The sequence below is a fragment of the Prorops nasuta genome, unplaced genomic scaffold, assembly GCF_024137725.1.
Source record: "Prorops nasuta isolate Cenicafe-Biocafe unplaced genomic scaffold, Cenicafe_Pnas_1.2 PNAS00013, whole genome shotgun sequence".
In the NCBI taxonomy this organism is placed as follows: Eukaryota; Metazoa; Arthropoda; class Insecta; order Hymenoptera; family Bethylidae; genus Prorops; species Prorops nasuta.
The window spans coordinates 4,281,207-4,297,104 of NW_027116810.1; the positions used below are offsets into that span (position 1 = coordinate 4,281,207).

The window sequence follows — 15,898 nt, forward strand, 5'->3', positions numbered from 1 at the left end:
TCGGCCACGCCAGCCGAGGAGCCACCCGCACGCGACGCATCGTACACCTCCCTGCGCTCCAAAGCTAAAAGATGGGCCGGTGGTATACCCGAGATTACTAATAGCGCACAGGACGAAGCCGTACGACACGCGCGGGAAACCCTCAGCGCCATGACCCTCTGCGCGGAGATTAGGGACCTCGCAATGGTTGGGCGAGAGGCAGCCTCAACCCAGCAAGGCGCCCCGTAAAGAAGAATGCTGTGCACTAAGTTCGTGTACAACATCCTTCCCGAGACCCCCGACCCACCCACGTTCGGCAATAAGCTACTCAACGCCCACCCAGCCTTTTTGGCTTTTCCCACCATGCAATCAATGTGAAACTTGAAGGAAAGACGACGATCCAACCACACACCGAGGTATTTCACCCGCGGGGAGACGGAAACCGTCTCGCCCCCGACCGAAAACCGCGGAGCCCGATCAGACCGCCTCCTAGAGAAGAAAACAGCCTCCGATTTGGAGACGTTCACCTCCAGGTTCCTCCCCTCAAGCCACAAAACGATACGCGACAAAGCCCTTTTAGCCTTCAACTGCAAGGACCCGACGCTTCCCGCAGACACACACAATGCCGTATCGTCCGCGTAACAAGTCAACGTGCAGCCCTCCGGGAGACTCAACCGCAGCAGACCGTCGAAACAAATGTTCCACAGGAGAGATCCTAAGACCGATCCCTGCGGAACACCCGCCCCAACGCGCCACTGCCGTCCAGCGCACTCAATGACCCGGTCCCCCAGGTAACTGCGGACTATATCCACAATCACCCCCGGGACCGCGCCATTGGCGGCCAGGGCCTCCAAGATGGCCGCATGCGACACAGAATTGAACGCGTTCTTAATGTCGAGAAGGATTACGGCCACGCGTTTGCTCCGGTACACAGACCCCCGAAGGGCGATCCGAATAAAATTCTGGACAGCCGATACGGCATCCATGGTACTTCTACCAGGACGGAACCCGTATTGACCGTCCGCGAGAGGTGCGACCCCCTCATAAACCTCCGTAAGACGAGCGACAACTACCCTCTCGAACAACTTCCCCACCACCGGTAGGAGAGATATGGGTCTGAAGCCCCCGATCCCTTTCGGGATTAGGACAACCTTCGCCCTCCTCCAGATAGCGGGAAAGTCGCCGAGTTCCAGGCAGCGGTTGAACAACCGGGCAAAATCAGCGGGGCAGCTCATTGCTGCAACCTTAACCACTTCTGGGAGAATGCCATCGACACCAGGGGCCCCCTTTGCAGGGGACCTCCCGGCAGCCATGACAATCTCTGCTTCCGTGATGAGCAATACAAAGACCTGTCGCAGCGTCATCAAGCTGATAAAGTGCTCGCAAAACGTGCACGTAGACGTATCACAGCTGGTGACGCAACCTTGGGTGAGCGTGCTGCAGCAACAGCTGTCTGGGCGTCTATGAACGCAAAGCGTAAACTTGGTTTAGGATTACAAACAGATATGGTGAGGAAAGCAGCAGTGAAAAAAACTAGAAATAGTGCTGTAAAAAAACGGAAAATTCGAGTGCCTAAAAAACGGGGCGGCTTGTTGCCTTTGCTCCCACTGCTAGGTTCGGTGGGAGCACTAGCAGGTGGGGCATCAGGTATAGCGAAAGCTGTAAACGATGCCAAAGCTGCGAAAAAACCGTTGGAAGAAATGCAGCATCACAATGGTATGATAGAAGCAACTGCAAGAGGCGGACGGGGGCTGTATCTCGCACCGTACAAACGAAGCGGAGGAGGGATAGCAGAAAAATCAATGTCAAAGAAGCGAACAAAAAAGTAACTGTACACTGTCTACCAAGATCTGGTGCTACAAGTAATATTCAATTATCTCACTTATGTCGTGATATACCAAATTTCCGTGGAGTCTTTATGCGTACAAGTCTGCGACGAAACGGTCCATGGTCTAATGAATGTGCAATCGTTAACCTTGACGATTCTAATGGTCCAGGCACTCACTGGGTTGCCTACGTTAAATGCAATAATCTTGTAAATTATTTCGATTCTTTCGGAAATCTGAAACCACTGACTGAACTCGTACAGTACTTCGGTCTGCTTAGTACAATTTATTACAATCATGACCAATATCAGTCGTATGATACGAGCATTTGTGGTCAGTTGTGTGTTAAATTTCTAAGAGAACAGACAAAATGTCTTTAACATTTACGCTATCAGGACATGGACATGTGTTGGAATCAAATTTTTTCCCACCGATCAATCTGGACGATGGTCACTATGAACTAGGACTCGTAGATTTTCAAAGTTTCTACTCGATCGCCAATGTAGATGAGACTAATAATAATTTTTACTTTGGTAAAAATAAACTAATAACCATACCTACAGGCTGTTATGAGTTGAGTGCGATAAATGAATACTTGCGTATGCGGTTGGAGTTACCGTATGATGATAATGTTATTATTCTGCGCGCCAATAATAACACACTGAAAAGTGAAATAATGTGTAAATATTCTATTGATTTTACAAAAATTAATAATATTGGTTCTCTGCTAGGATTTTCGTCAGACCGCGTAATCCTACCAAACACTTGGGCTGAATCAGACGAACCTGTGAACATTTTCAATGTAAATATTCTACGTATCGAATGTAATATTACCGCTGGTGCATATACGAACGGTATACCACGACATGTCATCCCCGAATTTTTCCCAAGCGTTCCACCAGGCTATAAAATCTCGGAAACACCGAAGACCGTCATTTACTTGCCAGTCATTGCAAGGGTAATCGATCGTCTCACATTATGTATTCACGATCAAGACAATCGTCCTGTAAATTTTGGAAAGGAGGAACTCACCATACGATTACACATTAGAAGATGTTGATTTATAATAATACCGACGATTATAAACCAACATTACTCGATGAACCAATCAGTCAATTAGCTGCAACAGAGCTGAATACATCAGTTCAGAGTGAAATAGGGAACAACGTGATCGGTGGCAAGAAAGTTTTGACAAGAAAAAATATAGATTTTTTACACTCATTGGGTCTGACTGTGAAGAAAAGAAATCATGGATCCGTTGAACGTTACCGCACAGCCTGCGTACGACAACCGCATCACTAAATTGGAAATACATGCTTACAATCCGTATGCGAATGCATCATTGGGAAATAGCGATGAAATTCGTATCCCAATACAACAGCAAGATTTGATTCTTTTGCCCAGTGGTAGTTACCTCTACATAGAGGGGAAGCTGATTGAAGGTACTCGTGCTGCTACTACACCTTTGACGGATAAAGTTATGCTCGACGCTAATTCCATGGCATTTCTGTTCGATGAAATTCGTTATGAATTGAACGGTATTGAGATTGATCGGTGCAAAAACGTTGGTATCACTACCAGTATGAAGAATATCATATCTTTAAGCAGTGAAGAGAGTATGAGTCTACGTCATTCTGGCTGGTTCGTTGCCACTCAAGAGCGTGAAAATGTTGCTGACACATTCAGCTTTTGCGTCCCCCTGCATATGCTGTTGGGATTCTGCGAAGATTACAAACGTGTCGTTATCAATGCACGCCATGAGCTCGTTCTGATACGAGCGCGTAATGATATAAATTCAATATTTTCTTCGAATCAGTTTACCGATTCTGGGATTGAACTGCACCGAGTGCAATGGAGAATGCCTCACGTAACTTTAAATGAATTTACCAAACTACAATTTCTATGCATTATCGAGCAGAATAAAAATCTCACCATGGCTTTTCGTTCCTGGGAGCTCGACGAATATCCCCTTTTACCTCAAACACAGCGACATACATGGGCTGTGAAAGCGGCTACACAATTGGAGAAGCCTCGATACGTGATACTGGCGTTTAGAAAAATAAGAAGAACGATCAATACTCGAATGTACTGAAATTTAGCGATTGCGATGTACGTGATGTTAAAGTCTATTTAAATTCTGAATTTTATCCGTACGATCGTCTGGACACTGATTTCACGAAATCTCGCTACTCCGTCCTCTACGACATGTATGTAAAGTTTTTCACCTCCTATTACGCTGGTAGGAAACTCGGGAGACCCATGCTCGACTATACGGACTTTTTGACATACGGGCCGCTCTTCGTCATCGACTGCTCGCATCAGAACGAGTCCATAAAAACCGGCACAGTCGACGTCAAACTCGAGATCGAGTGTATGGAAATCATTCCGGATAATACTACAGCCTATTGCCTAATTATACACGATAAAATTGTACAATATAATCCTCTTACGAATATTGTTAGAAATGTAAGTTAAAAAATAAGAAAACAATTTTTATTAAATAAATATATAATAAACAACAAATTTATTCATTATTTTTTTTTTATACAAAATACCTATCAAACTTTAGACTTAAATTCCACGTTGTGATATTTTCCTCCTTTATATAACATTATTAAATTATTGGCTGCTGCAGCCTTTTGTAGGTGCTGCAACTGCTCCGTATCTTCCGCCAATTTTGCCATTCTCCCTGGCAAGAATACCCAATCGGCTGTTGACAGCTTTACAATGATTTTCATTTCATATTTTGTCATAATTTTGTCCACTTCGGAAATATCGTACTCTTGATTTTCCGTCAAGCTATTTAATTTCACAAAATTTTTTGGAATGACGCTTCCCAATTCATTGATTTTATTGAAATTCATTTTTATCTCTATGAAAAAAAAAATGATTAGTCTCATTAAAGTTAAAAACTCAATTAAATAATGCATGTACTAATCGAATGAAAAAAAAAATATCCTTACCTTTATTTTTATGTAACAAACAAGTTTCTTTTTAATGTGTTTAATCACACACTTATTTTTTCTTAATAGTTCAAGCACGCGTGGTACGACTATGCAGCTCTCGTTTAACAGACTGACTTTTTATATGAACGATATTATCGTATATTAAGCGTATTTAATTGCAATGTTTGGAAGGTGTAATTTTTGTTTTTTTCTTACTTGCGATGAATTTCCCTTGTGATTGACTTATCACAGTATAATTCAATAGAAAAAAACGATATTATCGTATTTCTTGGAAAGAGTAATTTTCTAAGATTTTCTTACTTGCGATGAATTTCCATTGTGATTGTAACCTATAGGTTAAAGACAATAGGAAAAAAAATATCTCTATACGGAGATTATTCGAAGGGTATGGTTCTTCTTATTTTGATTAAGAAAGAATTATAAACAATTGGAGTGTCACGTGATTAATTTTCCCCCACCACCGGGGTGTCACGTGATTATTTTTCCCCCACCACCCTGGAGTGGGGGCAATCCCCCTCCGCTAAGAAGTGGGGGTATTTCCCCTACCTCCCCTTCCCCCGCGAAACCCCGACCCCCTCGCCACCCGGTCCCAGAATCCCTATAGCCACACTACTCACATGTCACAACTGCGCCCTTTTCCATTAAAAGCATAATCGCAGCCTTTATATCTTTAATTTCCACATATGGTCTCATAGGTTCATTCCAATCGATATGTCCCTTTATCTGACGATTGAATATAATTTTATAGCCCGTGATACAATGCAAAATGAATGAGTCCAGGGATATCTTTTTCCATTCACTAATGAAATACTTTAACCTTCCTGCCCTCTTACTTACTTTCTTATCTCGCAGATTTAATTGGTGTGTTTCCTCTGCCCCAACTGATCTCTGTGGACATTCTTTTCCGACACGTCCCTCAATGCTTGAGAATTGTTTGGATATGTGACAAAACGCCGAGTCCGAGAGTAATTCTGATACTGGTTCTTCTGATTCCTCTGGTTCCAGCCCATCTGATTGTTGTTGAACCTCCTCTTCACAGACGGGCCTCGAGAGTTTAAATTACTTTTATTGTAAATAAATCACCCCTTTGTCAAAGGGTTATTTTTTAGGTCTTGAGATAACTTTTCTAAAGATCTGGACTCTTTGACCAATTCACCTAAAATCGCACCAAACAACCATTCATCTACGCTTTTATTTTGCAAAAGAGCTTTCACAGGTCTGAATAAACAGAGAATTATGAAAGCATTCCTGGCCTTAGACAAATCATTCATTAAATTTGCAAGGAGCTTTCCCACGTCACCCAGCCTTTCCAGAAGGGTTAATTTATTTAGTTGCTCATCCTTAATTATTGATGATATGGCCTCCCCTAAAGAAATTAGGGCCGAACCAACCGACCTTTGCTGGCCTTGAAAATATTTATCCCTTTTTAACATAGCCTCATTCAAAATCGAAATCAATTCATTATTGATCTTAGGTGCTTCGTACAAAACCGGTCGCTCATATTTATCGAAAAGGTCTAACTTCTCATGTTCTTTAAGCCCATGCTTAATCCAGGAATCCCACCTTTTCTTTAAGGCTGGGAGCATCGAAGATACGACTGCTTTTGATAACAATGGATCACTGCCACATATATTCAATAACTCTTCATCGCAAGGATCGAAGAGACACAAATTTTCTGCACCCAATTCTGTCGGTTCCTCCACTATATCATTGACCAATTCGTTTTCGGAATTGAAAAGATATATCTGTTCCATAGCTTCATTTTCTTTATTCTCTAAAAATTAAAGAATCATATACAGCTTTTAATCATAACCGTGTTTTACTAGATCTTATTTTGATCTAAACTACGGTATGAACGTCTGCCTTTGCCTAGGCTCACAGTCCTAGTTCTAAACAGCGTAATATATCTTACCCTGCGGCTCTTGTACCGCATACTCGTTTTCTTGTAAGTCCGCCATGATTAACGGGTTTTTGCTCGACATAGCCACCTCCCTGCTATTATTTTCAATTAGTTTATTTAATCTTTTTAATTTCTTCCTTAAAACCGAATTCTCTTCTCGAATCCTTTCTTCTGATCCTGACCTGGATCTTTTCCCCGACATCTTGGAAAATTACCGATAAAAAGCACTTTAATCATTTACAAACCTTCATCTAGCGCAACAGAACGAAAACTGAGGAAACATGGTGGTCATGGGGAATAGGAAGACCAATCAGGAACAGAAACTTAGTTTATCTCTCAAACTGTTGCGACATCTAGCGGTGCCAGAATGATACTACGTAGTAATCTCGCAGTACTAGGCTCGAAATGTAATTTGAAATTAGATTGGTTTAAGCACGTCTTAGGCTACGTAGTATTCATAGTCGATTTAAATTGCCTCATTTAACATATGTTTCGGTGAACAAGATTAACTTCATCTAGTCATCTCCGAGGTTGACTTGTTCACTAAAATTTGATATTAGGAGGTTAAGTTTGGGGTTTAAATCTGACAGATTGGACGATTCTAACCGCTGTACAAACATGAATGGTGAAAGTAATTTGGATCTGTCAGATTCAGATATATCATCAATTTCCAGTGATGATGAAACAAATATAGTAATACGATGTCCAAAAACATATATACGAAATTTAGAAGACCCCTTTGATCGCTGGAATAGTATGCAGTTTAAAAAAAGGTTTTGATTTTCAAAAGAATCGATATTGATTGGAATTTTGCCCTTAGTTGAAGAAGGGTTAAATAAAATTAATAACCGGGGATTACCAATATCTCCAGTGTTACAATTACTGGTTACTCTTCGTTACTATGCAATTGCAAGTTTTCAGGTAAGGAAATAAATAGATTTTAATAACAATTTTAAATACATATATTATTTGTCACTTAAAAGCTTTAATAAAATTAATATTTATTATTTATTTTAGCTTATAGTTAGTGATGTAGTACATTTATCTCAGCCTACGATAAGTAGAATTATTCATAGAGTGTCAATGTTATTAGCAAGTAATATTAATGTATATATAAAAATGCCAATATCTGATGAAAAGAAGCAAGAAAACAGACAAATGTTTAAAGAGTTAGGGTATGGTTCAGGTGCTATTTGCCTCCCAGGAATCGATGGAGCAATTGACTGTACTCACGTCCGTTTAACCAGTTCGAAATTGCAGGGTATAAATGAAGTGTTTAGAAATAGAAAAGGATATTTATCTCTAAATGTACAGGTAACTCAAATAAGTATCAGGGTATTTTTATTCCAAAATAAACTGATTGGAAATAGTATTTATTGGTTAATATCTTTAATACATTGAGAAATTATAGTCTTTATGTTTATATATGACAAATATCTTCAGGCTGTTGTTGGACCCAAAACTGAATTTCTAGACCTAGTGCCAGAATGGCCAGGCAGCGAGCATGATAGTAGGATATTCCAAATTTCACGTTTATTTATAAAATATCAAACTAGAGAGCTGAGCGGTATGTTAGTCGGTGATAGCGGATATTCATCTCTGCTATTTCTACTTACACTTATAAGTAACCCTGCAACTGATGAGGAAATAAGGTGTGTATGTTCCTTAAGAATCATAAACAGTGTATTAGACATGTCTAACGAAAAGTCTTTTTTTTATAGGTATAATACAATTCATGCAAGGACAAGGATTGTAGTGGAACGTACCTTTGGCATAGTAAAGAGGAGGTTTCCATGTTTATCCAGAGGGTTGATCACAAAATTAGAAACTTGCACTTCCATTGTAGTTAGCTGCGCAGTACTTCATAATTTAAGTCTTATCTTTAACGAAGAGCTAATAGAAGACGAAGAAACTGTTAATGATGAAGGACATGAAAATGTGGAACCTCAGTAGCAGCCAGGGGAGGGATTTATTGTTAGGCGTGCGCTTATTGAACGATTATTCAGATAACTGACATTAAAGAATTATGAGGTGTAAAATGTCAAAGTGAAAAGTATATATTATGAGTAAAATAACCCGCTAAGCACGCAACATCGCATAACATTGATACAACATTATTTCTTAGCTTTAAGTGTAACGTTTCACTGAATTGTTTCAGCAATGTTGGATATACGTTACGATATTACGTTGTATTTTCAATATTTCTGATGAGTATTAAAAGTAACACAATTGTAATGTTAGCCTTTTAACGTTTCAATAATACTGACATTAAAGTTATAAGAAAATATTGTATTTTAAATGTAGTAGATAAGTGCTCAAAGCAACTAATTTGCAATATTATTTTTATAACATTTCTCCAATGTTAAATCTTTCACAGTTGTAATAGGCGTTTTCCTTTTACAGACTCAGATAGACAGAAGTTGACAGAAGTCGACACAAATATATATATATAGCCTGTGTGACATGCATTGTATAAATCTGTCGACTTCTATCAACTTCTGTCTATCTCATTGATGTGAGCTCGTGGGAATTTGGTACCTCCACCACGTCATCGCACCGCTATCTAATTCGTGCTGTTTGCTAGCTAGCGGTGACGAAGTGGGGGTACCAAATTCCCACGAATTCACATCACTGGTCTATCTGAGTCTGTAAATGGAAAACGCCCAATGGCGTCATGACTACACATATTATATATATATAATATATATTAGTTTTCAGTTAAAGCTGGGAAGTAATATTAAATAGATTTTTTAAAAATATTTTTAATGTTCAAATTCCCGCCGTCAAAGGGTTAAACTTAATAATTTAAGGTTTATATTACGAGACCTAAAATGTACAATACTTCTCTTAAGATTTGGAAGATTTTTCTAGTAATTATTTTTACATATAGTTCCTTTTTTACCACTGAGTGGCGACGGGTGGCCCTACTGTTACTCTGTGTTTCTGTAATCTGCATTGCTGTTTCTCCTTTATGTCAATGTGAAGAGAGGAAAGATTGGAAAGATTCCATTAATATTTGGTTATCGCTGAGTGAACTTCAAGCTCAAAACCTAATTCTGTTACTGAAAACGATCAATTTTTAGTTTCTGTGCTGGAAAATTAAGACGATAGAAGCTGCCGATAGTTTTAAATGATTTTTCTTTTGATTCCTGATCTTGGCCGCTAACAGTTTACCTAGCTACTCTAGTGTAAGTCCAGAGCAATTCGTAGCATATACAAGATTTTTAATAATAAATCTGTTTGCACAACTTTATATCTATAGTGATTGAATATTATTTATTCGAAGATTCAACATATATAAGGTTAGTAATTACTATCCAAAATTTAAATAATTTTTTGTTACTGTACTATATTGTATAATTTGCATTGATTAAATTAAATTTATTATTTTTCCTTATTTTAAATAATCATAATAGTAGGATAGTACAGGAATAGAAAGTCAGTTTTACATAACTCTTAAACTTCTTTACATTTTGCAGCTTTTTCAAAATTAAAGGTTTTTTGTAATAAACTTCGTGCAGATAATCTTGGTAACTTAATAAATTTCAAGATGAGTGATAATAAGGTATTTATATAATTCAGATAATATTTTATGATGCATCTAATGTATTTACTAATTTTAAGCGATTTTATGAATATTCAGACCAAATGGCGTTAGAAATATTCTGAAATGAATAAAAAGTATAATTAAATAAAATACTAACTGTCTCAATATCAATAAAAAAATATCTTGTATCGTCAGCCAAACTTCCAGTAAAGAAAGTAATAAAGTAGTGCATTTAGATTCTTCAGAAATGCAGACAAGACATTTTGTTGTAGAAAGGGATCATGAATATACTTTTGAAGAAATTTCACATGCCAAGTCTAATCGAACAACCACCAACAGATTATCTCCTCCATATACTTTAAAAGCAAACTTAGCAGATTGGTCATTGAAATATTACGTATCCCATTATTGCTTTAATGAATTACTGTCCATTATTAAAAAATGCCAAAACATTGTAGATTTTTCATCTTTACCTAATGATTGTCGGAGTTTATTAAAAACTGATTCCTATGAAGCAATTACTGATATATCTGGTGGCCGCTTATATTATTTTGGAATTGCCAATCGAATTACACATTTGTTGAAAAAACATGCTGTGAATAACATTGAGGGAGTTGTTGATATTGATATTTTTGTAGATGGACTATCTATATCACACAGTTCAAACAGCGAATTTTGGCCCATACTTGGAGCATTTGTTAATTTTCGAAATATTGAACCTTTTACTATCGCTGTATTTCATGGATTGAAAAAACCTGACAATGTTAATGAATTCTTAAATCCATTAGTCGAAGAACTGCTATCAATTTCAAAACAAGGAATTTTGTATAAAATTAAATTATTACATTTAAATGTATGCAAATTGCTTTGTGATGCACCAGCAAAATCTTTCACATTAGGTATTAAAGGACACAATTCGTATAACGGATGTACAAAGTGTACTACAGAAGGCAGTTTTTTACGAAATAGAATGTGTTACCCAGAATTAAATTCCATTTTGCGTACTGATGAAGATTTTAATGCTGGTATTTATGATGAATATCATAAAATGGAAACGCCATTAAAAAAACTAAATATAGGACTTGTAAGTCAAGTGCCGCTAGATTACATGCATCTGGTATGCTTAGGCGTAACAAAAAAGTTAATGAGTTTTTGGGTAAAAGGCAGTCTTGAAATAAGGGTTAACGAAACACAAATAAAAAGTATTTCAAATGAGTTTAGTCGACTTCCAAGAGACTTGAAGTACTTCGAAAAATGGAAAGCAACAGAATTGCGGCAATTTTTATTGTATTTAGGCCCTATAATTTTGAAAAATAGATTACCAGCTAGATTATACACAAATTTTTTAACTCTGCATTGTGCAATTCGAATTCTAGCAACTCCTATAATGTGTACGGAATTGAACAGATATGCCAAAGATTTGTTACATTATTTTATTACAGCTTTTGGTGATATATATGGAGAAGAATTTATTTCTCATAATGTACACGGATTAATACAGCTCCCCGATGACGTATTAAAGTTTGGGGAATTGGATCAGTTCAGTTGTTTTAAGTTTGAAAACCAATTTTCGGCAATAAAAAAACTAATAAAAACATCAAATAAACCGTTAGAACAATTTATCAACAGAACATATGAATGTGATAAATACCTATTATCTGGAGATTTAAATATAGCGTTTCCAAAGTTAAAAGAAATCAAAGAAACTTACGTGGAATCACTGTGTGGAAATAAAATTGTTGAAGTCTACAGAAGCATTACCTTTCCTACTTTTGAAATAAAGTCAGATTCTAAAAATTGTATATGCTTATTAAAATCTAAAAAAGTATTTAAAGTGGAAAAAATAATAAAAGTAAATAGTTCAGATGAATGTTTTATAATATGTAAAGCATATAAAGATCTTATTCCCTATTTTAAAAATCCATGCAAATCTACTATTTTTAGTTGTGGACTGATTAATAATCTTAAAAATGAAAAGTTATTAATTTCTAGAAGCGAAATAAATCATAAATGTATATTGTTTAAAAACCATATTATTTCATTGATACATTCCTAATTATAGTTTTATGGGTTAGTGATATTGTTGCACACACAAATTGTTTGTGTTAATATATTCAATAATGTTACTTATTTTGCAGCTACCATATGCCGTTATAGAATTGCAGTATAACCAAGAATTAATGATAACAGCAATACCAGTATCATGGTTGTATTACAAAGAAAACCAAAACATTGCTTGTGCGTGGCCCACTACCAAAAATATTAGAAAGTTAATTATGAGAAATGTGCAACCTGAATCTAACTGGGAGTATTTGGAAAACGTAAAGATATTAGCTGAGTTTGGTAAATAAAATACAGTTAATATATTAATTTTACTTAAATTCACAGTTATTACTCTTCCTCGTTATATTTCTTATTTCAATTTTGCCATTATTAATTTCATACTTAAAGCTACTTATAAAGAAGCTCTATGTTATGAGCAAAGAAAAGCATTAAGTTCTGAATCAGAAAAAGAGAGAATAGAAAGGAAAAGATATATAAATAAAAGTATGATCCGGAATACTTCTTACATGAGAAAATGCCAAAATTAAGCGATTATACAACTATCTACAATTCAGATAATAGTAATTCTTCAGGTAAAATTATATTTAATTCAGTAAACTCTGCATCTGTGAATAATCACACTATTTTCTTTCTCATTTCAGACACTGCTTCTTTACAAATGGATGAGCCTGCCATTTCTCGACCTACACTCCAATTAGTTTTAAATGGTAAAAGTATAAATAAGTATTTGTTTAGGTAACATGTATCTAATTATTAATATTCTTTTTTAGAACCTACACGTGAAAACAAACATGAGAAAATGCAAAAGGCAAAAACAATAAATAATAGTCAAAACGATGGATATTCTCAAGGTAGATAATCAATAAATGTGGTTCATTTTTATATAGATTTAATATGTAATTTTCAAAACTAATTCATTACGCTTAATAAACCCTCGAATTTGGAATTGTCCAATGATAATTATAGTAATAACTACTATTTTCACGTACTTTTCTAAATATTTTAATGTTTTAGAATAAACCTAATTTATTTAATATTTGAAACATTGTAGGTAATAATGCAAATTGTGCACTTACGATGATTAATAACAGTAATTCAACATTATTGGAACCTGTTTACGGTGAAGAAGGTATAAAATTAAATTATAGGAATTCATTTACATAATTTAGTTAAATTATTGTTTGCAGATTTAAGTTTTAAAAATTGTTTCAAACATATACTAAATATAGAAGCTACATTAGCGGTTCAGTCACAAAGGCTTTATGATATAGAACAAAAAATATCTTTATCTCCAAATCTACAGATACATAACAGAGATTTGTAACCTAAGCTGCCAGTAAACAGTATAGCTGAATTGAAATCATTAGAATCATTATTAACTAATGAAAATTGTTCTACACAATTGGTAATTGATATTGATATTTATACATGACAAATATCAATTTGCATTTCTCAAAGTATTTTACTGTAAAATTAATAATATAATAATTAAATTTTAGAGAAACTATATTAAGTACACAGGAGGTGATTCTGGAAAGGATTTTGTTAACAGGAGCCTTTTTAAGTTATTTACAAATTATGCTGGCCAATTTTGCTCATGGACAGGGAAGAAAAATAATTTTACACTTCAAAATTTGAAATGTATGGATATTTTAAAAGGTATCAATATCTAATTAGGTTTACATTTTCATATTAAAATGATATTTAGTAATTTTTTATATATTTTTTGTAGAATGTGTTCAAAGAAATTTTGCAGTATTTACGGATAAATCATTTGAAAACTGTGTTATGAACTGGTTTCGATTTGCTAAAACCAGATATATGAGGCAGGAAGACAAAGGCGGAACAGAATAAGAATATTGTGTTCTTTTTAGAAGTATTACCGGGTTAATGTTTTTTTTTTATAAACTATAGTTTTTGTTAGGTCTAAAAATATTAGACTTACATGTACTGCTGTTAAGCTGTTATTAGACTGCTACTTATTTCGTAAAAACGATCATATAGTTTTAATAGTTTTATATTTGAATAGAAGTACTGAAATTCAATGTGAGCTTTTAATGGTAAACATCTCTTATTCGAGGTAACTAAAAAAACAGTTTCTTAGTTGCTAATAAAAAAACCTTAAAGCCCTATAATAGCAGAATATTCTAAAAATATTCTGTCTCTACTACAGTATTCACTAATTTGTTTATCTAGGGAATAAAATGTTTCACCAGGTGAACAAAGTACGAATATATGGATGCTGAAACGGTTGAAAGTACAAACAAATAGTTATTTATACTTCTCAAATTATCTTTTTTTTTCTTCTCGTGCGCAGTTAAATTTTGAAGTCTGTGATATTAGTGAATTTAGGAAAAATATATTAATTCCTATCGTAAGATGAAAATCACTGCTCACACCAAACAACGCACAAAGTTAACTTTTTATGCAATTTTATTTGTTTTGCCAAAGCAATTTATAATTCATATTTTTTAAAGATCATATATTACCTTTTTTCCTTCAGATTATGTTTTATTAAATAATAATACAAGGAGAATAATCTTCAATAAAATACTATAAAGATTCGCATGAATATATATTTTACTACGAATTCTAGTAATTTCATTTTCATATATTATTTATACTATCATCACAATATGTTTCTTGTAACACCAAACTTGACATTTAGCGTAAAATATATATTAATCTGTTAATTAATTGGATTCAATAAATTTATATTAATATATAGTAAAAAAATCATCGCACATAATTTTTTATTTGTATTTAAAACATTCTTGTATAACATATAGGTAGGCAATTAAACGTGTAAGATTTATTTGCAATGAAAAATAAATATAATACAAAGCTAGTAAATAAACAACATCATATACATGCAGTTTATATTAAATATTGCTTGTCCGATTATGATGTGCAGTGTATGTGTGTGTGGTACTTAACACCCCAGATGAATATTGTGATCACTATAAGAATTCATTTTTTACCTGTAATTTTAAGAAATAAAAATTTTTGAATTTTAAAACACGTTTGCAATAAATTAATATGTTTTAATGTTACAGATAGAAAATAAATTCTTGGCGCTCTTGAGCATTTTATATAAACACCCATATGCATATACGTGCATCATTGCTGCAACAATATCTAGACAATGTGACATTTCAATCATTGAGTAACGTTACAGTGAAGTTACATTTCGAATGTTATATTTGCTTCTTCTATTCGCAGCAGATAAGCAATGACAGAGATGTTGATACAACATCACTGAGTAGAAAAGTTCAATGTTATTAGTTACATGATAATGTTACGGTAACATTCGTGTAATGTTTTCTTGCTTAGCGGGAAGTATTGTAATATTACATTTTTATTAGTAGATACTTATAAAATATTAATATACTTTTGAAAAGACATTATTTTATATTATAAACAAAAGAATTCATTAATTCCGGAAGTAAGTTTCTTTTATGCTGTTACCTTATTTTGTAAGACTACATCATTGTTGAAACAAACTAAAAATTATTGTTTGTAGCCAAATATACAATAAAAACGTTTAATCATATCTGAAGCAAATTCTTATTAAATTGCTAATGTAAAAAACCTTATACAAAATGAAAATAAATCA

The 15,898-nt window shown here is 34.8% G+C and overlaps 1 protein-coding gene across 1 annotated transcript; it reads left to right on the plus strand.

Annotated features, from left to right (window-relative positions):
• The first annotated feature begins 7,790 nt into the window (after positions 1-7,790).
• LOC136778164 (putative nuclease HARBI1) lies at positions 7,791-8,624 on the plus strand. The gene is made up of 3 exons (XM_066734775.1): positions 7,791-7,985; positions 8,115-8,323; positions 8,393-8,624. The coding sequence occupies exons 1-3, from the start codon at positions 7,791-7,793 to the stop codon at positions 8,622-8,624; spliced, it is 636 nt and encodes a 211-aa protein (XP_066590872.1).
• Positions 8,625-15,898: the final 7,274 nt, after the last annotated feature.